The sequence below is a fragment of the Belonocnema kinseyi genome, chromosome 8, assembly GCF_010883055.1.
Source record: "Belonocnema kinseyi isolate 2016_QV_RU_SX_M_011 chromosome 8, B_treatae_v1, whole genome shotgun sequence".
In the NCBI taxonomy this organism is placed as follows: Eukaryota; Metazoa; Arthropoda; class Insecta; order Hymenoptera; family Cynipidae; genus Belonocnema; species Belonocnema kinseyi.
The window spans coordinates 41,598,900-41,625,322 of record NC_046664.1 but is presented as its reverse complement, the minus strand read 5'-3'; the positions used below and the strand labels follow the sequence as shown (position 1 = coordinate 41,625,322).

General features: G+C 26.6%; 1 protein-coding gene across 2 annotated transcripts in view; it reads left to right on the top strand.

Moving 5' to 3' along the window:
* Positions 1-1,223: 1,223 nt before the first annotated feature.
* Positions 1,224-26,423, top strand: part of LOC117178949 (polycomb protein Sfmbt-like) — a 40,248-nt gene continuing 15,048 nt past the window's right edge. Inside the window, exons 1-8 of one of the 2 annotated variants that reach the window (XM_033370528.1) lie at positions 1,224-1,441; positions 7,394-7,459; positions 7,593-7,864; positions 7,956-8,187; positions 13,749-13,945; positions 17,238-17,435; positions 17,530-17,794; positions 22,783-23,519. In XM_033370528.1, the coding sequence (XP_033226419.1) occupies positions 1,420-1,441; positions 7,394-7,459; positions 7,593-7,864; positions 7,956-8,187; positions 13,749-13,945; positions 17,238-17,435; positions 17,530-17,794; positions 22,783-23,519 (1,989 nt within the window). In that variant the 5' untranslated portion in view covers positions 1,224-1,419. The remainder of the gene's footprint in view (positions 1,442-7,393; positions 7,460-7,592; positions 7,865-7,955; positions 8,188-13,748; positions 13,946-17,237; positions 17,436-17,529; positions 17,795-22,782; positions 23,520-26,423) is intronic. The other variant, XM_033370529.1, reaches the window with a different exon arrangement.

Here is a 26,423-nt window from a genome sequence, read left to right as displayed (position 1 = left end):
GAATCAGTTATACTTTTAAATGATTAATGTTTCTTGGTAGAAAATTAAACTATTTTAGTCAATTCGTCTTTTTGGTTTGAAAATTAAATTTTTGTTTAGAAATTCAATTTTTTTTGTGTTTGGTTCTCTATAAATTTAGAACAGTAAAAATGTTTCCTAACATCAATTAGTCACTGAATTCTAGTTAGAAGAATCAGACATATTTTAAGGATGAATCAGTAAATCTTCCTAATTAATCAGTAAAAATAATTGGTCCATAGCAACTATTTTGTTGGTATTTTTTTTTAAATGAAGTAGTTAGCTAAAAGACCCGCTGGGCCCAACATTTAGCGACGTCTTTACGACATATTTACGACAACTTTACGACATATCCTATGTCCATTTCGTTACGGTATCTTTGCGATGTCGTAAAGACGTCGCCAAATTTTGTGTGTGTTTTATTAAAAATCCAACTATTTTGCTGAAAATTCGTCTATTTTGGTAGAAAATTAATATTCTTACTTGAAAATTAATTTTTTTGGTTTTAAATTGAATATTTTCACTTTAAATTTTATGAACTTAATACGCTTTAAATTGAATCTATTATATTTTGAAAGTTTCGAACATTTCTGGAACTTTGTTCCAATGAAACGTTTCATTGAAGCACATCCTTACCGACATAGACATAATTTTTTTAAATAGTAATCAAAGAAATGTATTTTTTTATACGTTACATCTTTTTAAATATATTCGGAATTCGGATATGAATGTTTTTTATAAGGATTGTAAATTTTTCAATTTCCCACGTCTCAAAATTGTCCAGAACCTTTAAACTGCTTGCAGAAATACATGTTTCAATTTTCAAAAATTGGTTTAAAATTTTCTAAAAACCATATAGTCTCTAAAGTTAATTTGAAATTACATCTGTCCAAGCTTACACGTACATCTTTTCATTATTCAAACACTCCTACCAAAACTTTCTTAAACAGATTTGATTGTCCATACTTGTTTAATGTTGAAAATATATTTTTTCTGGTATAATAAAAGCCACGTATATTCAAATAATAAAATAAAGTCAAGAATGAATTAATTTTTCAAAATTGATTTTTCAACTTAACTTCCACATCCACACACAAGGTGGCGCACTATTCGAAGTTTTAAAATGCTGCTACACTTCCCTTCTGTCTCTTTCTGCAGGTCAAAACATTCCCGGGTTTAACAGTGCCGCCGAATGTTTTGCCCTATTGTTCAGTGATGTCGCGAAAAACTGTGATTTTTACGTGAATTTCTGTGAAAATGCAAATAGCGAGATACGAAACCCAAGTGGATTTTCGCTAATAATGTTTTTAGAGTTGATAGGGATGGAACACCCGAGTCGTAAAAAATACAGATTGCGGTAATATTGGCTGAACGCATAGTGAACCTACGGAACCCTTTGTCATGGATATGCAGGCTCCCAATGGTTCGTACATATTTCATTTTTTCTGTCGTTTTAATCGCCTTTTCTTCTTTCCCATACATACCACACCACTCACTTTCTTTGAAATAAAGCGTCAGCTTTCTTCGAACCAAAACGGACGTCAGGGCTGTTGTTCCAGAAAGGAAAAAAGGTTAAATAAACTTAGCTCTAAGTGTCCGAGTTCGAGACGCCTCGCGTCGGTTTCATGGTCAGAACTCGACCATGGCCAAATCGGTTTCTTCTTAATTTTTATTTTTGATTCCCTTATTTCTCAAATTAAACCACTGCTTTTTATAATTGAGGGAAAATCGATTCCACTCTGCACTTTGCTTAATTCAATTTGCATACTGATTTTGGGGTCACGTTAAGTTTTTCTAAATGTTTTAATCAAAGGTTTTTGAAGGGTGTTGACAAATATCTCATTTCAAATGTCAAGAATGTAAACTTCGACTCTTTTTTATTTCGAGATTTGGTGGCTATAGTAATTAGGACTAAATATCTAAAAATGTTGGCTCTAATTGTTTGAATTATTTATTTAACCATTTTTTGTGGCCAGTTTGATTTTCGTAAAATGTCGGTATATGTTAGACGTTTAAACAATTTTTCATTACATAAGAAACAATTGGGAAGATTCAGAATCAAAAAATTGTGAACTTCATGTTAAAATTCAACAACTGAAAATTTGGTCCTTTTAAATGTCGACCATTTTTATTTTGACAGTTATTTAGTCATGAAGATTTGAAGAAATTTAAATTGAAACGTTCTAAATGGAATAATTTTGAAATTTTTAAGTAGAAAGGTTCCATAATTTGAAGTTTTATGTGAACCTTTTAGAAATAAGAGGAAAACAAAACGCGCACGTTGCGCGGTCGATTATAATTTTTAGTCTCGTAATTTTCAAATTCAATGATAAAATTAATATTAATATCAAATTTTGGTATTTCATATAGTATCTATTATCTAAAATAATCGAAAACAAAAACAAGGACAATATTTTGGTGCAATATATTGAAAATCAAAAAGTTGCATTTTTGTTAAAAAATACCAATTTTCGACGAAAAACACTACCTTAACCTAAAGTTTTTCGAAATTGTAATTTTAATATTTGAAGTCAAATGATTATTGTTAAAAATAATATTTTCGGTGAAAACGATAACACACTATTATTGTTGAAATATGGTAAATATTCATTGAAATCTAATTATTTCTTATTAGCAGTATCAATTTGAGATAAAAAACACATAACATGCAAATTGTTTAGAATTGTTAATCGTCTTCTAAACTTAATGTTTTTTTTTTACTAAAAATATTTATTTCTGATGTAAAACGCCAACATAACCTAAAATTGTTAAAAAGTTGTGCATCTTTTTAGGAGTGTTTGAAATATAATTTTTTATTAAAAATACCAATTTCCTGCGAAAAGCACTAAAATAATTCAAAATTGTTCAAAGATTCTAAATATTGTTCAAATTATAATGATTTTTGTTTTAAAATACCAATTTTCGATATAAAAAAAACAAGATATAATCTAAAATTGTTAAAAATGATAAATCTTTAAAATCTAATTGTTCCAACTTGTCCATTTCATCATTTTAAACAAATATTAATTTGATTTGAATCTAATGATCTTTTTTTATCAATGCAATTTCATGTGAAACGCCAACAAGCTCTAAATTTGTTGAATAATTTAAATATTCTTAGAAATCTAATAATTTTGTATTAAAAATACCAATATTTCCGACGAAAAACACGAATATATATTTTTTTTAATGAAAACATTGGAGAGTTTGTTATCCAAATTCGATCATTGGAGTCTTTTCTTTAAAATGTCAGATTTATTGTGAAAAATGTTAACATAAATTAAAATTGATGCACAATTGTAAATATTCTTTGAAATCTAATTATAATAATTTTTTTTTTTAAATACCAACAATTTTGAACGAAAAACGCCAACATAACGTATCAGAAAATTGTTCAGAATTGTAAATCTCCTTTGACATCTAATGATTTTTAATTACGGAATTCATGAAATTCATTAATCAAATTTGTGATAAAATAATAAAAAAAGGCGTCAGAGAAAATAAGGAATGCGATTTGGAGGTTACCTTTTTCCTTATGTCTTTATTTTTTTTTTTAATTTGAAAGAGTACATTGGAGAGTACGTTGTCCAAATTTTATCGTTTGTTTCTTGTTTTTTTTTTTTAATTTCCTATAATTTCGTTGTTAAATTTGATAATTTTTGTATAAAGATTAAATTTTGGATTAATTCTGAATTTAATTCCTTAAATTTTAATTCTTTTTCTTTAAAATAACCGATTTCATGTTATATTCGTCACGTTTTTATTAAATATTAGCTAAAAAAATGTTTTATGCAAAAAATTACTAATTAAAAAAAATATACATATTATTTCCAAATAAAATAATTTCAAAGAAAATGTGACATGGAAATAATTGTATTTAAATAAGCAGTTATTAAAACTACTATTTTTTAAATATTGACGTTGGCGTTTCCCTTCTAAAATATGTTGCAATAATCAATGGGCTTTTTTATAGCTCAAGTTAGAGATTAAGTAATTTCGAAAATCCTTAAAAGGTTTTTTTTTGTAGATTTAATTATCAACATTTCAAAGTTAAGACACTTTTTTAATAGGAATTTTTATTAATACATTTTTGAATCTAGAAAATGGTATATTTCATAAGAAGAGTGTCGTTCAGTTTGGCTAGAAAAAGTGATTTAAACAACAATAATACGTTGCAGGCAGAGTATATAGGTAGAAATTATAGATTATATACTGTACTTAATGCAATATGAATCCAGTGTCAGGTTAGTTCGAGTACCTATATATTTGACATTTTTCATTCCTTTATACTTGTAATCGATGTTTTTTAAAATTTCAACCACTTTGAAATTTTATCCTTGTCCAGAGTTTAAATATATTTGACATTTTTTAGATATTTAACAATACAAGGGTGTCTAGCAGACCGGAAAACCTGGAAACTCCTGGAAATTTTATTTAGGATCGTGATTTCTTTCTTCTATTGCAAAATCTAATTTTTTGTTTACTTTATCTCCTTTCTATTGTTTAGTTGCGAAAAAGAGAGGAAAATCAGATTGTTTCACGTATCGTATATGATACCATCAAAGTTTTTCGACGATTTATAAAATTCTTGTAATGTTAATTATATGCGAGTTACAATTTTTATCTGAAATTAGTTGAGAACTATTAAAATTTGTTTTACGCAGTTTTTAGATTAAAATATCTCAAATTTAGAATTAATATTTAATATTTTTGTATAGGCAATGAGACTGTTGCATTTTTCTTCTATAATACTGATTTCTGATGAAAACAGTACACTAATTGTTAAAATATTGTAAATATTCTTTGAAATCTAAGAATTTTGTAGTAGCCCTAGCAATTTAAGATAATACATAGAACACAACGTAATAAGCCCTTATTTAAGATCGTAATTCTTATTTTCGACCTAATCAAAAATCAGTAATAAAATCTAAAATTCTTCTACATTTTTTTTATTATTTGAAAAACAATCATTAATCTGATGATGTTTGGTTTAAAAATACAAATTTCAGGTGAAACATACGAATAAACTCTAAAGTTGTGGACAAATTGGAAGTATTTTTCGAAGCCTAATAATTTTTTATTTAGAATACCAATAAGTACCTACGAAAAACGACAAAATAAAATTCAAATTTCTGAGAGTAATTATTGTTCAAATTATAATCATTTAAGTTTAGTACGTATGATTCCAATTTTTTATGTTTAACAACAATGTAACCTCTAATTTTTTTGTTAAATTCTGAAGCTTTAAAATGTTTAAAATCTAATGATCTTGGTTTAAAATCTCAATTTCCGGAAAAATCGCAAAGAAAGGTTCTTCGGATAGGGAAGAATGCAAATGACACCCAAATTATAATGTGCGGGGCAATATAATTTTTAATACAAAATAAAAATTTCGAAGAATTATTTCTTTTTTAAGTAAATTTTGTTCGTTTTCTTAAGGTTATATGAATATAATTTTACTAATTTGAGATTTTTTAAAAGATTATCAAGCTTGGAAGAAATTCAAAAATATGAGGCGAATTTTCGGAAATCTTTTAAAGTTTTCAAATATTTTGAAAAATTATTTTCCAATCTTTTTCAAACTTCTAAATATCTTTTTAAATAATTCAGTTTTCAGTTATCAGATTGTTTTCAACCAATTTTGAAGTCTTCTAAACCTAATCTTTTAAAGTAATCCGTATGTAAATCATAAAAAAAATTATCTGAAATCTTATTGTCGGTACCGTTAATGTTTTTGTCCATAATTTTATTTTTCTTATCTCTTTACAAGTGTTAAAAGTTTACAAATTATAGTGTAGTATTGAAATGTTAAAAACAGAATTATTTCCCAATTAAAAAAAAATCATTTACAATTAAAATGGTCTCCTTTATCAAAAATGTTTAGAAACATTGTAAAATACATTCTATCATGAAATTACTTATTGGAAATTTTTATTTAAAAAATTAATGATACGGACATTCGTAATATTTTTGTTTTCTCATAGAGAAAGCTTTGTAATGATAACAATTTCGGAAAAATATAATTCATTTAATTAATTATGTATACAATTTAAAAAAAGCTGTTTTAAACAGAAAAGCTTCTGGATTCGAGACGTTTTTATTGGCCTATTTGTGTTTTGTTATTTTGACTTACTCTATGAGGAAGCAAACATATTTTGTCATTAATTAAAATAGAGAAGAAAAGTTCTTCTCAAATAAACAATATAAAATTGTAAATACAAACAAATTGGATACACCCGAGATCGAATTCACAGCTAGTTTAATTGATAAATTAACTGAAAACAGTCACTAAAAGTCATATTCACGCTGTGTCGCAATCAATCTGAGGTTTTCGTAAATAATTTGTCCGATATTTTCGAAATATTTGATAACAGTACCTTTTTTGAGATAGGCTTAACATCATGAATTAGAAATATGTCTTTGAAAATGTGAATGAAAATAAAATAAGGTGAATTTCTAAATATGTATCCATAATTTTTATTTTTATCATTCTAAAAAAAAAAAAATGGTTGAAAACGATCTAAATTTTGAACAAATTAAAAAAAAAATGACAGAATGAATTCATGAAAATGTTTTAAGATTAAATATGGTTGTTGTTGAAAAAACAAAATTGAGCCCCACCGTATTCAGTATGATCGCAGTAACTTATCAGTGTTGTAAACAGATGTTACAAATAAATCTCTCCGGCACGAATATACATCACGACTGCATTGAAAGCAGAACCGACCCATAAGTACCTCCGTTCAAACATAGGACAAGTTAATCTCTAAAAAAAGTAGTTTAACTTTTAATCAGGTGGTTTAACTTTTAAATCAAAAAACGAATTTTTAACCGACAAAATTTTCTGTCAAGAAAGAAAAAATGTGAGACTATAATTATTTATTTTTTAAATTTATTTGTAAATTTGCATTAAGGTTATATTTTAATATTTAGAACTAACATATTTAGAACTTTTTCACAACTGGAAAAAGAATTAAAAAGATTTCCTAAATTTTCGGAAATCTTTCAAAAAAATTAAAATCTTCTTAAATTTGAAATTATTTTTGAATTTTTTTTTTAACTTCTAAAAATTCTACCCAAATTGAAATAAAGCCTACATTATTTTTAATTTTCTCAGAAATCCTATTGTTGGTACGGACACCGCAAATGTATACTCTTCCTAATTCAAGACATTCGATGTTTTTATCCATAATTTCAGTTTTCTCATCTCTTTGAAAACATGAAAATGTTTGCAAATTATAGTGTGGTAGAAAAGTTTCAAGAACGGAATTATTTTTAATATATCAAAATATGTACAATTAAAATGTTCTCTGTCAGAAATAAATGTTTAGAATAAAAAGTCCTTATTTAGAAATTGCAATTAAAAAAATTCCAGAAAATTCAAAAGAACAAACTGAAAACAGCCACTTCTGGTCATACCAAGCAGCACGCAACCAATCAGGTATTCAATTTGAACAACAATGAGTGCGAGATTTTCGCGAATTTCGCACCGTCAATTTAATTAGATTGAAATCAGACATATTTGTCGCTTAAGTGAATCAAATTTATTTATTTATTTTTCGTATTTATTTCAGTATACGCGGCCGCCATCCCTGGGATGCCTGAATTAGGGATGGTGTGGATGGGAGACATGATGGTACATGGGGAACCTACCCACGAATTAATGCTGGACCCTCGACATGCCGAGAGTCCCTTCTTTTCGCACAGTTCTCATTCTTTCGAGGATCTTCGAAATCATCAGATGCAACCTACAACTATGGTCCGTTATTTACCTCAACAATATCATGGTGAATGTTCCGAACCTGATGAAGCCATGGAGGCTGTCGACGTCCAGGAAATGCATCACGTAAGTCACAATTTTCAAAGTGGCGACACGTAAAGATGATAAATTCAAATGGGATATATCATCTACTTCTAGATTTTACTATTGGTTTCAGGGATACGATCCACAAACAGAGGGCAACGAAATGACTGAATATATGACGTTGGAAGATTATATGACTGAGGAAGATCGCGAACAAGTCGTAAATAACGCAGCGACCCAAACCCAGGATAATCGGAATCGAAAGATTAAACCAATCAAACATCCTGGTCTTGTGCTCAAAACGCCAATCGCCTATCAGCCCCATACTGATCTGAACTTCATTCCCATTCGCAAGGATGGAATTGGTAAGGAATCTGTAAATTAGATACCTTATTTGACGCGCACTGTATGTAAATTTTAGTTTCCAGAAATGTTTTGCTAGTTATTGCTAGGAGAATTAGGCAGGGTGTCCGAGAAGGTCATTTTCAAAATTCTCTGATTTTTCCTTGACTAATTTAAAATTTTCGAATTGATTAATTTATTAAAAATAAAAAAATAAAAATCTTCTACTATAAAAGATGGCTTTTTAACAAAATACTTCAATTTTTCACCTTAAAATATTAATCATCAACTAAAAAGTGTCATAGTTTATACTTAAATAAAAAAGATGAATTTTATTTAAAAAAAAAAAGAATTTTAAAACCAGAAGGATGCATTTTTGACAAATAAAGATTTTTCACGCAAGAAATAAATAAAAGTTTATCTCAATTGTTGAACGTTCAAGCTAAAAGACGAATTTTCTGTACAAAAGTGGATTTTCAAGTAAAAATACTACTTTTCAGCAAAAAATTGATTTTTCACGAAACTTGTGCATTTTTAACCAACAAAAATAAATTTCAAACCAGAAAAATGATTTTCGATCAAAAAATGAGAATCTTAAACTAAAAAAAGATCAGCCTTAAAAAATAGAAAAGCTACATTTTCAGTTAAAAAATTCATTTAAAAAAATGATATTTCTACTAAAACAGATGATTTTTTGAATGAAAAAGATAAATCTAAAAAAAAAATAGTTGAATTTTCTACTAAAAATGATTTCAGTTTATGTGTTACGATCAAAATATGATTTTTTTAAAAAGAAATAAATTTCTACGATAAAAAAATGAATTGTCAATCCAAAAAGAATGATTTTAACAAAATGATTGAATTCTCTACCAAATAGTTTCATTTTTATCCAAAAAAAGATGAAATTTCTCTCAAAACCGATGGCTTTTTATTAAAAAAAAAATCATAGTGTTAAAATTTGTACTAAAAAATATGAATTTTTAATTTAAAAAAGGCCATTTTTTTTTTTAAGTTGAACTTTCATCCAGAAAAGATTTCAGTTCATTTTTCAAGACCAAAATATAAATTTTAAACAAAAAGTCAATTTTTCTACGAAATAGATAAATTTTAAATGAAACAGTAGAAAGTTCAACAAAAAAGTATGACTTTTTAACGAACTAGTTTAATTTTCAACCAAACATTTTCATTTTGATCCAAGAAAGATCAAATTTTTCTTAAAGCTGATGAAGTTTTTATTAAAATTTTTTTTTCAAGTTGTATCTTCATCCTCAAAAGATTTTAGTTTTCTTTTGAACACCAAACTATTAAATTTAAACAAAAAGTAAATTTTCTGCGAAAAGTATGACTTTTTAAGAAAATCGTTGAAGTTTCAACTAAATAGTTGCATTTTTATCCAAGAAAATGTAATTTCTGCTAAAGAAAGTGCAATTTAAAATCAAAAAGATCAATTGAAAAAAAAAGTAGTTGAATTTCCTACTAAAAAATATTTCAGTTGCTGTGTTACGATCAAAATATGAATTTTTGAAAAAGAAATAAATTTCTACAAAAAAAAAATGACTTGTCAATCCAAAAAAACGAGTTTTAAACCAAAAAGAATGACTTTTGAAAAAATTATGGAATTCTCTACCAAATAGTTTCATTTTTATCCAAAAAAAGATGAAATTTCTTTCAAAACAGGTGACTTTTTCTTAAAAAAGTAGAATTTTCATCCAAAAAAGATTACAGTTGACTTTTTAATATCAAACTATGAATTTAAAAAAAAGTGTCTTGGAAAAAAATAGAATTTTTAATCCAAAAAGACGAAATTTTTAAATCAAAAAGGATGAATGTTTAACAAACATAATTGCATTCTCTACCAAATAGTTGCATTTTTAATTTTATCCAAGAAAGATGACATTTTTTACTAAAAAATATGAATTTTTAATAAAAAGGCCAATTTTTTTTAGGTTGAACTTCCATCCAGAAAGAATTTAAGTTAATTTTTCAAGACCAAAATATAAATTTTAAACAAAAAGTCAATTTTCTACAAAATAGTTCAAGTTTGAATAAAACAATAGAATTTTCAATCAAACATTTGCATTTTTATCCAAGAAAGACCAAATTTCTCTTAAAACAGATGAATTTTTAATAAAATTTTTTTTTTAATTGTATCTTCATCCTCAGAAAAAATTAGTTCTCTTTTCAACACCAAACTATTAAATTTAAACAAAAAGTAAATTTTCTGCGAAAAGTATGACTTTTCAAGAAAATCGTTGAAGTTTCAACTAAATAGTTGCATTTTTATCCAAGAAAATGTAATTTCTGCTAAAGAAGGTTCAATTTAAAATGAAAAATACAAACTTCAAAAAAGAGTTCGAATTTTCAACCGAACAGTTGATTTTGCAACAATTTTAGGATATTACAACTCATAAAAAATTGTCTGCCCCCCCTCTCCTTGAGCTTTTTGGATTGGAAAGTGAACTGGAATTTTGTTTGCATAAAAATTGAACTATTTTGTTAAGGATTTTTATATTCAACGGTATTATACAAAATTTCATCTTTTTGGAATAAAAATGCAACTGTTCGGTTGAATATTAAACCTATTTTTTTTAATTATCTTTTTGGTTTTAAATTGCACCTTCTTTAGCAGAAGTTACATCTTTCTTTGATAAACATGCAACTATTTGGTTGAAACTTCAACAATTTTCTTGAAAAGTCATACTTTTCGCTGAAAAGTTACTTTTTGTTAAAATTTAATAGTTTGGTGTTAAAAAAAGAACTGAAATCTTTTGTGAATGAAGATTCAACTTAAAAAAAATTGGAATTAAAAATTCAATTAACTACAATTGAATTAAGGTGTATTTGCCTATTTTTGAATTTCCTTATATTCGTTTGAAATCTTTTAGGATATTTTAATGCTTTTTAAAAAAATGTTGATGGGATTTTAAGGAATTTCGAAAGATATGGCACCTCAAAAATTCGAAAGAACTTTCAAGAGCTTGGTAAAGTTTAAGGGGATTGGAAATATTTTAGAGTATTTAAAAAGATTACAATTCTTATTAATTTATACTGCATTTTTTATTAAATTCTTCAGATTTAATTTAAATTCTCTTAAATTTTTAAAATTAAGTTCAATGTTCTCAATTCTACTGAATTTAATGGATTAAAAAAAACATTTAGTTTTTGTTTATTTCATTCTGAAGTCATATCAATTCTTCGGCATTTCGTCAAATTCTTTTGAATTTCCTGGAATTTTTCTGAGCTCATTCGAAACTTATTGATACATACTTATATTTAATATTTTTAAAATGGGTTTTTATAGTAAAACTTTTTTAATTAACATAATTCAAAGTTGATGCAAGAATATAAAAAAATCCTTGACTCGAGACGAATATGAAGAAGTAAGGAAGTGATGGTAATTTGTATTATTTGAAATTTCGATTTTTATAGAAAACGTTTTCTCATTTACATCATTTAAAGTTGATGCATGCATAGAAAGAATTCGTGAGCTCGAGACGAGTCGATTCACCTATAATATAATTATATTTGATTAAATAATAGGGTAAAATAAGGTAGAATAGTAAAATATTAATTATACATGAATAAAAACGCTATTAGTTATAATTATTAATTAATTTTTTTAAATAAATTTCATCGAGATCTACTTTTTTTCTTCAATTCCTTCCTTGTATTCACGCCAATTTGACAGAAATCAATGGAATTTAAAAAATTTTCCCAATTCTTTTAAATTAAAGAAAAAAATTAGTCACATTATTAACGCATAATAGTCACTTTTGTGTTAGAAACTAGTGAATATAAATTTTTGGGGCCTGTCGGTGGATAAATACAGGCCTCAGAGACCGGGCTTTATATTTCCTATTTTACCCTATATTTAGTTAAGGTTCCTAATGGAACTTTAAAAAAATTGGTAAAATATCAAAGCTTCCAACAGTCAGGCATTTTTTAAAAAATAGCAAAAAACAGGGAATTGCTGTAAGAAGGAATTGTAAAAAATAATGAGGTCTGTTACACAGTCACTATTAGTCACTTTTTTCTTAAATCACCGTTCAGTTACTTTAAAATAAAAATATTACATTATAGTCCCTTTTCTTTCAATAAATTAACTCAGGGGTTAATCACTATTCAATTTAGGTCTATACCTATTTCTGAATTGTCTTGAATTTTTTTTTGAAATATTTCAGGATATTTTCAACGATTCCGAGATATTTTTAATAGATTTAAATCATTTTAAGGGATTTTTAAAAGGTTTTAGGGTATTTTTAAAACTTCTCAGGCATTTTCAAGAGCTTTTATTTTGAAATATTTTAGGGAATTTTAAAAGATCCCATGGAATTATTCATTACTTTCATTAATTAGAAGGAATTTCAAAGCGTTTGAAATATTTTAGGATAATACATTTTGTAGAATTTCGGAAGATATGGCATTTTTTTAGGACTTATAAGGTTTTCTGATATTTAAAAAAATTGTACAGGATCTTATAAGATTTCCAAAATTTTAAGAATGTATGCAAGAAATGTGAGGTATTTCGTAGGGGTTTAAAGAATTGAAGAAATTTGGAATTCACCCTGAATTCTTATTAATTTATTTCAACTTCTTTTAAATTCTTTGGAATTCACTTGAATTTTATTAATTTACTTGAATTCTTCGAAATTTACTCAATTTCACTTAATTGAATCAATTTATAAAATGATCAAAGGTTTTCAATATTTTAGGTCATTTTAAAAGATCACAAAGAAAATTTTAATTTGATGGGATTTCAAAGGATTTAAAATATTTGAGGGCGCTGTAAAAGATTCACAGGCATTGTCAGGAGATTTAAAAAGTTTTCAGTGATTTTAAAAGATCAAAGAATTAAAAATATTTTAGGAAATTTTTTATTTATTTCGAAAGTTTAAAGGGATTTCCAAGGGTTTTAATAATTTTAAGGGATTTTAGGAGATTTTAATATTTTAAAGATTCCAAAGAATTTGTTTATAAATGGATGTTAAATTCTTAGGTATTTCATCAAAATCTTATGAACTTTCTTTAATATCGAATAATAAACTCTTCTATTCACTCAAATTTTACGGAAATAAATGGATTTAATCGATTCAAATTTGTTTTCGAATTCTTTTGTGTTGTTTTGTAGCCATAAGTCATTTTTTCTTTGTTAGAAATTAGTAGGATTTTAAAGATTTGAAATTATTTTTTGGAATTCACCCTGAATTCTTAATTCACTTGAATTCTTCCAAATACACTTAATTAGTGTATTGCTTTAAATTTTTTAAAGTTTTTATTTAATTTATCCTGAAGTCTTTTAACCTCACCTTGAATTATTAGACACTTCAATCAATTCTTTTGAATTCCCTTGAATTTTAATGAGCTCATTTTTTAATTTGCCTTGAATTTTTATGAATTTCATCAATGCTTCTTGCTTACCTCAAATTCCAGCTTTAAATTCATTCAAATTCTATGGAAATAAATGGATCCTTATATTTTATCCACTAGGGACTGTGAGGCCTGTAAATAGCGTTTTGTACAGTTTAAGAGTTTATAGATCCTTAAAAACTATTTTGACGGTAAATTAATAATGAACTTTTTGCAGCCGTTTGCGAAAAATGTGGTGCCATCGGTGTGAAGCATGCCTTTTATACGAAAGAGCGCCGATTTTGCAGCAGAGCTTGTGCGCGATCTTCAGAACACACAGCACCTGCTGCAGATTCTACATATAGTCCGTGTCATCAACTGGAGAATCCGATCACGAATCCCGTTTCGCCCGAAGAACTTGAGCCAGAAATCGATGTAAGTTTACTCTTAAAAATTAAAAATCTAATCCCTTTCTTCAAATTCGCCTTTTTTCCTCTATTCTAGAAAAACTTTCCCTTTTCCCTCTTTTCTCTGTAAATGTACGACATTTGAAAGTACGATTGCTCGTTTTACATTTAGAGAATTATTTATGCAAATGCTCATAACAAAATTAATTTTTCGCTGTCGTTTTTAATTCCATTACTTTCTAATCTGATGAGGAAAAGTAGTGAGGTTTCGAAACATCAGGCAATAAAAAAAACAGTTGTCTAGAAGTCTGGAAGTTGTCGTTGACTCTTATCATCACATTCATTTCAACACTTTTATCTTGGAAATATTTCAAATCGAATAATATCCTATAATTCAAATTTCCATAACCTGACACTTTCAAATTTAAGCTTATAAACTGGATCATTTTTAAGTTAACAGTTGTAAGTTTGAGTCTCCGAATATGAATAATTTTGTACTAAAAAGATTTTAAAAACGTAAATGCTTAAAATTTAACAAGATTTGTCTGACAGAAATGCTAAACGATTTTAACAATTTTAGGTCATTTTTAATCTAAATTTAATAAGTAACTTAAAACGATCTTATTTTACGATACTATTTTAAAAGTTGTGAAATTTGAAATTGGATGAAAATTTAAAAAGTTATAGAGTTTTGTACAATTAAAAAAATAGCAACTATAATCTTTTCTAATAAGTGCTAAAATTTAAACAGTTTTTAATAACTACTAAAACCCACCTTTTAACAGTTCAGCAAATACAGGCGCAGTTTTTAGTAGATGTTAAATTTCCATATAATTTTTAATTAATAAATAAAGTTGATCCAAATAATAACACATTTTTTTCTCTTACTTTTTCTTAGATGAAGAAATCTAAGCTGCTCTTTAAGACCAAAATAAAACCAAAAATTGTCATTTTTTATTTAAAAATCAAAAGAATTTTTTCTTACAATATTAAAACAGTTTTTTGTTTCAATTTGTTTTATTCCTCAGTGTTTTATTTGAAAATGTTCATAGTGAAGTCTTTTAGTTTTACTGCGTATAGTTAAACACTTTAAAATACTGTTTTTAGGATAATTTTAATTTAATAGCGTTTTAAATTAAACAATTTTAACTTTTTAATATTTGGCCATTTCTAGGCGATCATTTTATTTAAACGGGATGTAGAGAAATTAATTGAATAATGTGAATTTAATTTGAATTGATGGAATTTCAAATGATTTATAAATATTCTGATAAGAGTTTTCGGATTTTCAAAAATTACAAGAGATTTTAAGGAATTTTAGAGAATAAATTAAATTGTATTTTAAGGGATTTCTAGGGTTTTAATAATTTTAAGGGATATAAAGGGCGCAGACTAATTTTAAAAAATTGCAAAGAATTTCTGGAGATTTCGTTTCAATAATTTGGAGAGCCCTTAAGTTTTTAAAATGTATTATTCTGGATTTTTACAATAAATAGCTTGTTTTTAATAGTATATGTTTTTATAAATTAAATTATTGTAACCGCTGAAACTGTAACTATTTTGAATGTTTGTTTAAGAGCATTGAAAAGTGGTTTCTAATTTACATTAGAAAGAAATATTAAATTATATTTCTCACTTTCACGATGTAATTATAATTGAAGCAAATTTTAGAAAAGAAAATATTCTTGATTATGAGAATAATTTAAAACACATAAATATAGTTGATTTAACAAATTATATCTTTTCATGGACGTTCTTATATAAACGTGAAAGGATTTTTAATGAACTAAGTATTTACAATTTGAAAAAATAGTTTAATAACAAAAACAATTAAAACAATTATTTAAATGTATTTAAAAACGATATAATTTCTTATAGGAATATTCTTTTATACCTCGGACTCACTCACTATTGATACTTTTTTTTACGGTGACACAATTTTGCTACTTTTTTTTAAAAACAAAATTATACTAAAGACACTATTTTTAAGTCAAGAAGATGAATTTTTAACCAAGAAAGATTTTCCAGGCAATAAAGAAGAAAATGCATGAAAAAATGTTGAATTGCCAAGTGAAAAACATGAGCTTTCAGCAAAACGAATAAAGGTTCAACCATATAGTTAAATTTTCAACCAAAAAGATAAATTTTCTAATCAAAAAGATGAATTCTCCACAAAATACATAAATTTTATACCAAATGTCGAATTTTGAATGAAAAAGATTAATTTTCTTCTAGAAAAAAAAAGAATTTTCAACAAAATATTATGTACTTACATTTTTAACTAAATACTTTGAACAATTGATGTGATGTTACTCCAAATTTCATTTGATTAATTTTTAGTATATATTTTTTCATTTCTAAAATTTTTTAAAACTAATTAGTATTTTTTTATCTAGAAAGAAGAATTCTTAACAAAACAGGAATTTTTGCACCAGCTATTTGATTTTTGTACCGAATTTTTGAATTTTTAAACCAAAAAGACGAATTTTCTATAAAAGAGTTGAATTTTCTACCGAAAAATTTAAGTTTTCAACAAAAAAAATGTATTTTGAACCATACACTTACGTTTTTGACAAAATATTAAAATTTTTATTTGTAAAAGCTACTTTTAAACAACAAAAAAAGAAGAAATATCAATTAAAATTATACATCTTCAACTAAAAAAATTAACTTTGGCGGAATTAGATCAAAAAACAGTTGAATTTAACCAACAAAAACGAATTTTCAAGAAAATAATTGATTTTTAACGCAAAAAATTCATTGCATACATTTTAAACAAAATACTTTGAGCAATGGATGTGATGAGTCCAAATTTTATTTGATTAATTTCTATTTTATATTTTTAGCATTTCTAACATTTTTTAATGAAATAGTTTATGTAAAAAAAAACAGTTGGAGTTAACCAACAAAGATAAATTTGAAACAAAATATTTTATTTTTAACAAATAAAAGTTTCGCCAGAAAAATATGAGTTTTTAAATTAAAAAAATTAATGTTCAAGAAATTAGTTGAATTTTCAATCAAAAGAAATTTGCAAACCGAGAAAGAAAGAAAATTTCGATCAAATTTTTGATATTTCAAGCCAAAATTAGTAGACTTTTCAACTGAAATGAATGAACTTCAAATTTTTATATTTTATTCGGTCAATCCATTTCGAATTTAAGTACTGAAAAATCTCTAAAGTGAGTCTGAGGCCTGTTCTTTTTTCTCAATTTAAAAAATCTGAAATATTTCCCTTATTTGCCCCCTTTTTCGTTAAAATGCTACCCTTTTCTCCCCGTTTTTGAGCTCTTTTTGCTCAACCAATGTTATTATTTTAGATAGCGCCAAAGGAGGAAGAAGTGGAACAGAAGGAATTGGAGAGAAAAGATAAAGACATAGTGAAACTAGAACCAGTGATGCCGGAAGATTTGCCTGTGAGAAGAAAGCGAACTGCTGAGATGGCTGGATCCTATGATTGGACTCCTCAGCTAGTTGAACACGGCTTTTGCGCTGCTCCTGTCTCTTGTTTCAAACATGTGAGTATCTAACTCTTCATCAACATTTCAAAGGAATTTTGTGTGCCAATTTTTGTTTTACAATGTGCCAACTCTTCTAAAATATAATGTTCAGGCGCCGATATCGGAGATATGGGACGATATAACAGTGGGAATGAAGGTCGAGGTTGAAAACACAGACTGCGATGAGGTTTGCGAGGCCTTTCCAGATTCCTTCTGGGTTGCAACTGTTCTTCGCATTTCTGGATATCGAGCGCTTTTAAGATATGAAGGCTTCGGTCACCATGATGACAGGGATTTCTGGGTCTCCCTTTGCTCAAACGATATTCATCCCGTCGGCTGGTGTGCTACGATAGGCAAACCTTTAATCCCTCCTAACAGTAAGTTAACATTCGCCTTTAATTCAACCTAAATCTCAATTTTTTTTGGCAGCTTAGTAAGTATAAAATTTAAGCAATTAAATTCAGATAACGTCAAAATTGAAATTACTCTTTTACGATGAACACTTAAATTTACCTAGGAAATTCTTGGAGATTCAAAAGAAACATGTCTGATATAAAACAAAATTTCGTATCATAATTAAAAATAGTGTGGACGCTGGGCCGGGAATTGACAAAGATTTTTTTTTTAAATAATCTTTTTATTTTTCTACACTGAAAAAAATTTGGGCAAGCAACTGTCTTCTTAGTGGTAACGCAGCGCCACCATGACGGTTGGTGTAGCAGCGAGACCACATTTAAGTAAGCTATAGTACCAAATGTGCGAGCAGATCTTTTCCCGTGTGTTGGGAACGCAGCATCCCCACAAAAGAGAATGAAATTACCCCACGAGTATAAACTATAACTGTATAACTCCGCGCGAAACTCGGCGTGGGGATTCCGTGCTTCCGCCTAAAGGGAGCGTTACTGTACCAATACTGTTGGGACTACAGCTGTTCCAATGTGGGAACAGAGCGTGCCCAGTATGAGAGAGGATGTGTACCCAGTTGCAGGTGAGCAGCGCGCGACGCATTTGGTGTTCCAGCTCTACCACGTGGGCGAGCAGCTCGCCCAAACCATTTTCAGTGTATTTGTTTGAGAAATTAAAATAAGCTTGATTACAACTTTTCTTTTAATTCTAAGTTCAATTTACAGTGCGTAATTCTAGAATCGTTTGCTTTAAACAGTTTTCAATTTAGATCATAAATAAATATATACAGAACTTAATAATTACAACTTCTTCCAGACTAATGCCTATATTTATTTATAAATTTATAATTTCCCAGGTGTAAAAAAAAGAAAAAAATTTCATTTTATATCATCATTTTTAAGTGTATTTATTTAATTAAAAGAATTTTAAAATTCAGCTTTCAAAACTGAAATAGTTAAAAGCGTTTAAAATTGAAATAATGTAGTTTGATAAACATCATTTTTAGTTGATCAAGTGTCATTGTTAATTAATTATTGATTCGAAAAGTTGAACTATACATTCAAAATTAAAGAACTTATAGATTCGCGTAGGTTGAAGAGATATTGAGAAGTTTTGAAAAGATTCAAAACTAATGTAAAACTTTAAGCATTTTCGAATAATTTAAAACAATGTGTGGATTTTTTCAATGAAATTTCTTTTAATTTTGCAGGAGCACACAAATATTTTAGCAAAATTTTTGAATCTTTTTAAACGATATTGAGACGTTTTGTAACGAATTATAAAATATTTAAAAATTCAAAATATGTCAAAAAGTGTTAACCAAAATGTACGTTTTTAAAAATATTGCAAACAAATTCCAAAACTTTTTAAGGATTTTGAAAGGTTTTAAGATAATAAAAACATTTTATTGATATTCTTGGGAAAATTATTAATTATTTTGAAAAAAAATCATTTTAATTGTATATTTCAAAATATCTCAAAAGAAAAGCAAAAATTCGTGTATAAATAAAATTTGTACAATTATTGAATTATTTCTGCTCAAAATTAAATTAATTCAACTTCTAATTTTAATCGTTTTCAGTTAAAAAAATTTGTAATCGTTCAGTTTTAATGTTTTTAGCTTAAAATTTCACAAGATGATATAATTATACAAATGTATAGATTTTTTTCAATTCTTCAATTTAGATCATTGAACATTATAAATTGGATTTATAGTTTTTAAGTAAATTTGAATCTTTGAATTGTACAATTTGTAAAAGTTATAAATGTTAAATATTGCAGTTTAACTGTACTTAATTAAAATTGTTTGTTTGATAAATGTTAAAAGTCCCGATTTTATACGTGTAAATTCTTGAGCATTTGAATTAAAATATTTTGAAATACAGTAATTATTAAACTTGAGTTTTAAAAGTTTTAAATTAAAGAATTTTACTTTGAGTGCTTTAATTTGCAGTTCAGTTTTTATTGCTTCAAATGAACATTTTTTGAACTTAAGAGCTCGAATTTTTTAAATTTCGTTGACCGTGAAAATTGTTGCAAACCGGGAACTTTATTCTGGGACCGGGATTTTTCATTCGATTGTACTAAAATTAATGTTGAAAGTGTCATGATATTTTATTATTCTCAGCCTGTTCAATCAGTATTTATCCGAAATTGTAAATGTATATATATATTTTTAAATTAAAAAGAGAAAGATTTACATTTAAAATTTTTGAAATAAAAAATCTAGGATATGAAACAGAGGGTTTTGGAAAAGATATCTGTAATTGTAAATTTGAAAAGACAATTTTAGAAAAGAATTATTATAGTTCAGACTTGGATTTAAAATAGAAGATTAATTATATATAATTCTGACTTGTAGAAGTGAATTTTCGAGAAAATTAAAAATTTTTTGCTGGAACAGGACATTTTCCCAAGCAATTATATGTAATTCTGAATTGGATCAGAGAATTTAAAAAAAAAAAGAAAAATTTATTATTTAGATCTGGAACAAGGAATTTTCAAAATAAGTACAATTTTGACTTTGAAAGGAGAATTGTCGAAAAGAGTCATGATTATGATTTGGAATAGGGAACTTTCTAAAAGAATTAAAATTACGAGTTAAGATATGGAAGTTTCGAAAAAAAAACGTGTTATTACCATACCGGGAAAATGAAAAATTGACTACTAGCGCTATTTTTTTCTTCCTGGTTAAAAATGTATTTTTTTGGTCGAAAATTAAACTGTCCCAGTTACAGATTCATCATTTAAGTTGCAAATTTATCTTTTTTGTTTAAAACTTAAATATTTCTGTTTGAAGATACAGCACTTTAGTTTAAAGTTCAACTATTTAGCTGAAATTTTTTTCATTTTTAGTTGAAAATTCATTTATTTTGTTGAAAATCGTATTTTTTGGTAGAAAATTAATCTTTTTGGTTGAAAATTCAACTATTCCAGTTGAATATTCTTCATTTTTGTTTGAAAATTCGGGCGTCCTTGGTCGAAAATTAACCTTTAGGTTCAAAATTCAACTATTTCAGTCTAGTGAAAATAATTTTTTTCATGGGCGAAATTTATTAGAGTAAAATTTAATACTTTTGTTCAATTTATGTTTAACAAGTTTGAAATCCATACAATTTTTAGAATTCCGATTAAAATTTATTAAAAAATAACACAGGGTAAAGATCCTTTAAGTAAATTTTCAAAAAATGGTATAGTTTATAAAAGAACTAACAAAATGATAAGATGACTTAGGTGGGACAGACTGACAGGCTTCTTAATACTATGGTAGAAGAACATAATAGTGATGATCATTTTTTAATTTATAGAAACGCTTTACATTTTTTTAAAAACTGGTTTAGAGTAATTAAACAGTGATTTTTATATCATCATCAATTATATACTTAATAGTGATTTTCCATGCACTGTCCTTTCTTCTATTTTTAAAATTAACTTGAATTGGGTGAATTTCCGTTTTTATTGAGATTTGCAATTCATAACGTATTTTAGGCGTGGTTTGTGATGCAGAATTTTTTTAAAAAAGGGTGCTGTGTAGAATGTTTTTGGATTATGATTTCAAAAAGATAAGGAAGAAGGAATAAGAGTGAATTTATTTTTTAACCGGGAATTATACACATTTAAAAAAAAAATCTATCAAATTTTCATTTCGACTGTTTTTAAAATAATTAGTTAAATTTTTATCTTTTTCAATTCTGATATTATTCAGTTTAGAATGCGTAATTCGAAAATCTTCCACTCTAAACATTTTCAATTTTAGATTCTTCATTTTTAAGTTAACGTTTTAATTTAAAGTATTTTAAAATGTAGTTCTAAAGACTTGAACAATTAAAAATTAGAAACGTTTAAAATCAAAGATTCAAAATAATAAAAAAAAATATTCAGAATCAAAGGCTTTTATTAAATTTCGTATATTATTTCAGTCTAATATATTCCATTTTTAAACCGTTCAATTTGAAATTTTTTAATTAAGGAAAAAGAAAAAATTATTTAATATTTAGAAATATCTGGTTGTTCATTTAAAATCAGTAATTATAAATTAAATATACAAAACTGAACAAGTAAAACTAAACTTCGAACGTTACAATTTTCATTGTTCTATTAAAAAAACTTTAATTTTTTAGTCAAATTGTTGAATTTTGATGTATAAATGACAATTGAACACCTATTATTCTTAGACAAAATTCTTGTAAATTAAACATATATTTAGAAATGTTGAAAAAATTAAAAAATTCTAATGATTTTAAATAATTTAAACGAAGTGTCTACATTTACCGACAAATTATGGCTATTCATTGAAAATGATGTTTTATTTTAAAAAAACAATTTTAGCAGAATGTATAAAAAGATTTGGAAAGATGTTCAAATTGATGAAACATGAATGTGGAAGATCTTAAGTAAATGTTTTAAGATTTTAAATTAAAATTTTGAAGCATTTAAAGATTTTAAAACGATTTAAGATACAAATAATTTAGTGTAGTTTTGAATTTAAGAATTATTCAGTTACCACAAAATTTATTTGTTCAAATTTTAATGTCTCTACCTAAAAATTGCTTCCGTGGATTTATATTTTTCGAACTGAATCTGAATCTTTGAACTCTACGATTGATAAAAATTAAACAATTTTAATTTAACAGTTTAACTGCATTTAATTTAAAATTGTTCAGTTGAAAATTGTTAGTAGTTTCCACTTTGTACGTTTAAATTATTGTACATTTGAATTCATAATTTTAAGTTAAGAAATTTTCAAACTTCAATTATTAAAAGATCCAAATTCGGTTTAATTTTTAGCTCAGTTTTTATTACTTCAAATGGAAAATTTGGTGGCTTCAGAGTTCGATTCTTGAAATTTCATTGACTGTTTAAAATGGTTGTAATTCGGGAAAAACCGGAAATTGACCGGGAATTTTTTTCTTTTATTAAAACGGCCACTCTGAGTTTAGCAAATTTGTTATCTTTTCAGCGATTGCTAATAAGTACAAAGATTGGAAAGACTTTCTGAAGAGACGGCTGACTGGTGCGAGAACGCTGCCAACTGATTTCTACAATAAAGTGAACGACAGTATGAAATCTCGTTTCCGGTGTGGGCTTCAATTAGAAGTTGTAGATAAAAATCGAATATCCCAAGTGAAAGTAGCCACGATACAGAAGGTTGTTGGGAAACGATTGCATGTAAGATATTACGATTCGCCGCCTGAGGACAATGGATTCTGGTGTCACGAAGACTCACCCTTGATTCATCCAGTTGGATGGGCGAGGAAAATTGGTCAGACGTTGGATGCCTATCCGGCGTATTTGGAACGGATCTCGATGAAGCAGTTTTCGAACGACGACGCGACAGAGGATCTGTTCTATGTGCCAAAGAATCATCAAATGATGCCAGGATATAAGTTTCAGGAGGGAATGAAACTGGAGGCGATAGATCCACTCAACCTTTCTGCGATCTGCGCCGCAACCGTGATGCGAGTTTTGAGGAAGGATTTTATCATGATTCGCATCGATAGTTACGACGAAGACGCCAGTGGGGCTGATTGGTTTTGTTATCACTCCTGTTCACCCTGCATATTTCCTATTGGGTTTTGTGCCCAACATGGCTTGCCGCTCACTCCGCCCAAGGGATACGATCCTACGACCTTCGCTTGGGATTCGTACTTGACTGAAACTAATACCGTACCTGCGCCTGTGCATCTCTTTAATCAGGTTCGTAGTAGACTTTAAAATCCATGTCTTACAACAAGGTTAACCCGATAAGAGGTTGTTTTTTTTTCTTTAACTCTTGTTTATATATCCAACTTTATCCGCTTTGTCAAGCATCTCATTTTTTAATGATTATGTCTTTAAAATGTTTACTATTTAACCGGATGTCTGCCCTACCTGGTCAGAGAATTATTTCGAGTGTGCGATTAATTTTTTGTTTAAATTCAGGGTGGCCGCTGGACCGGGAATTTGACGAATTTTAAGAAGAAAAATTTGCCCAAGTTTGATTTCAACAGTTTTGTAAATAATTAAAGTATGCAAAACTGAACAATAATTGATTTGACAAAACGATTCTAAAGCCATTCAAAATTTTATAATTTCCAGATTGTAACTGTTTCAATAGAAAAGTCTTACTAAGAATTAAAATAAATGTATCATTTATTCTGATGATTTTATTTTTAAATAACAATTTTAATGATTCATCAATAACATATTTTTAATTTAAAGTTTTAGGTCTTTCTTTATATTATTTTTTATGTTAAATTGAATAAATAAATTAATATATCATTTTTATTAGTTTTCTTAGCCATTAAAAATTCCAATGTTCATTTAAGACAAGTAAATTGAATACAAATATATGTAAAAGTAAACACTCTGAAACTGAATTGTTTTACATAGAATGCTTTGAAACTATAGAATTTCGAAGAGCTTTTCAACTTTTAACGTTACAATTTGAATTGTTCGGTTTAAAAAATGTTTGATTCGTAAGTGAAATTGTTAAATTTTGACTAATAAATAGCAATTGAACTCTTATTATTTGCAAACAAAGTTTGAGTAAATTCAAGAGATATTTCGTAGTTTTAAAACTATTCAAAATTAATTAAAAACTTGAAATTTCTTCAAGCAATTGAATAGAAGTGTGTTAACATATTTGTTTAGAACTTCCAAATACATGTTAAAATTAACCGAATTTTTCCTACAACTTTTAGAAAATCCTGAAAATTAAAAAAAATCCTTAAAATATCTCAGGTTCTGTTTTGATCATTTTGGAAATCTCTTTAAATCTTTTTAAATTTTCTGTTACAATAATTTTTCAAAATGAAAAATCATTTTATATTTTCCTAAGAATCTTAAGAAAATGTTTTTAAAAATTTAAGAAATTTAAATTAGATTAAAACCCAAATTAAAAATCCTATTTAACGTCCAATAATCAAATTTATGCAAACTCCTGTTAAAAAAACAAGAATCCAACTACCAAATTTGGATCACAACGAACAAAAAAAAAGCAAACAAAAAACTTCCTATTCTAATATGAAAAATTAAAAAAAAAACTATTTTAATCTGAAAAATTAAAAAAAATTTCGGACAAAAAGAGAAAAGAAATATGAGAAGGTAAAAAAGAAGGAAGGGGGTGTGGTCGGCTGCCTTTTCATTTTTCTTTCCACTTTTTTACTTTTGTCCGAAAATTATTATTATTATTATTTTATTTCTCAGATTACAATAAGATTTTTTTTCTTTTTGTTTGTTCATTGTGGTCCAAATTTGGTTGTTGGATTCTTTTTTATTCTTTTTAACAGGAGTTTGCATCAAAATGATTTTATTCTTTTTAAGCCTTTTACAATTCTTAAAAAGTTTCTACATTTTTTGGTTGAAATCTGCATAAATCTGCATTTTGTTTTAAATTCGGCTGTGGGTATTTGCACCAAAATTTCGGTACGAATAGCCCAATTTTGCCGGGTCACAAAATTCTTTTAAATAATTTGAAATCATTTTAAGTTCTAAATTTAATTTTAATATTTTTGAAACTTCTAAATATCTCTTAAAATAACTCTAATTTTTTCTACAAATAATAAGTGTTCTTATTGTTATTTATAAATTCAAATTTTAAGGATTTTTTTTTAATTTGCAAGATTTTCTAAAAGTTGTACGAAAAATTCAATTCATTTAAGAATATATTTAAACGTTTCGAAAACAAATTCAAAAATGATTTTAAACATGGAAAAATATAAACCCACTTCTAGATTTCTCATTATTTTGAAATAAAATTTTAATGTTTTTGAAGGATGCTTAAACTATTTCAAATGAAAATAACTTAACTTCTAATTTAAAAACTGTTAAGTTAAAAAATTTTATTTTTCATTTTTTAATTTGTCTAGCTTCAAATTACTTAAGAAAATATTATTTTGAAAATTATTAAAGTCCATTGCTTGTTTCTTTAATTTAGAGTATTGAAAATTTTAACGTAGATTTATATTTTTGGAATTGAATCTGAATCTTTGAACTCTATAATCTTTAAGAGTTCTAAATTTTTCAGTTGATCTACATTTCATTTCAAATTTTTTAATTGAAAACTGTTAGTACCTTTCATTTTATACCTGTGAATTTAATTTGTTGTTTATTGCTTATTCCTTTAAATGGAAAAATGTTTAGAATAGATTTCGATTTTTTTAATTTCATTGTCCGTGAAAAATGTTTGCGAACTGGGAAAAACCCGTGAAATGACCGGGAATTTTTTTCCTTGATTAAAACGGCCACCCTGAAATTGCACTTGTTGAAAATTATTGTTCTTGTTTGAAATTAGTTTTTTTTTTAAATAATAAAAATTTAACCGATCTATTTTCGGTTGGACATCGATCGATTTTAGTTGAAGATTGATGTATTTATTTAAAAATTTGTTATTTTTGGTAGAAAATGAATCTTCTTGACTAAAAATTAATTTTTTTTTTTTGCTTTAAAATTCCACAGTTTGTTGGCAATTGTCTCTCTCTCTCTCTCTTGACCGAAAAATCTTTCTGAGTTAAATATTCAACTCATCTTAAAAAGTCGTCCTTTTGAGTTTAATTCAACGGCTTTTGATTAAAAATTACAATCTTTTTTGGTTGAATAATTTTTTGTTCAGAATTGATC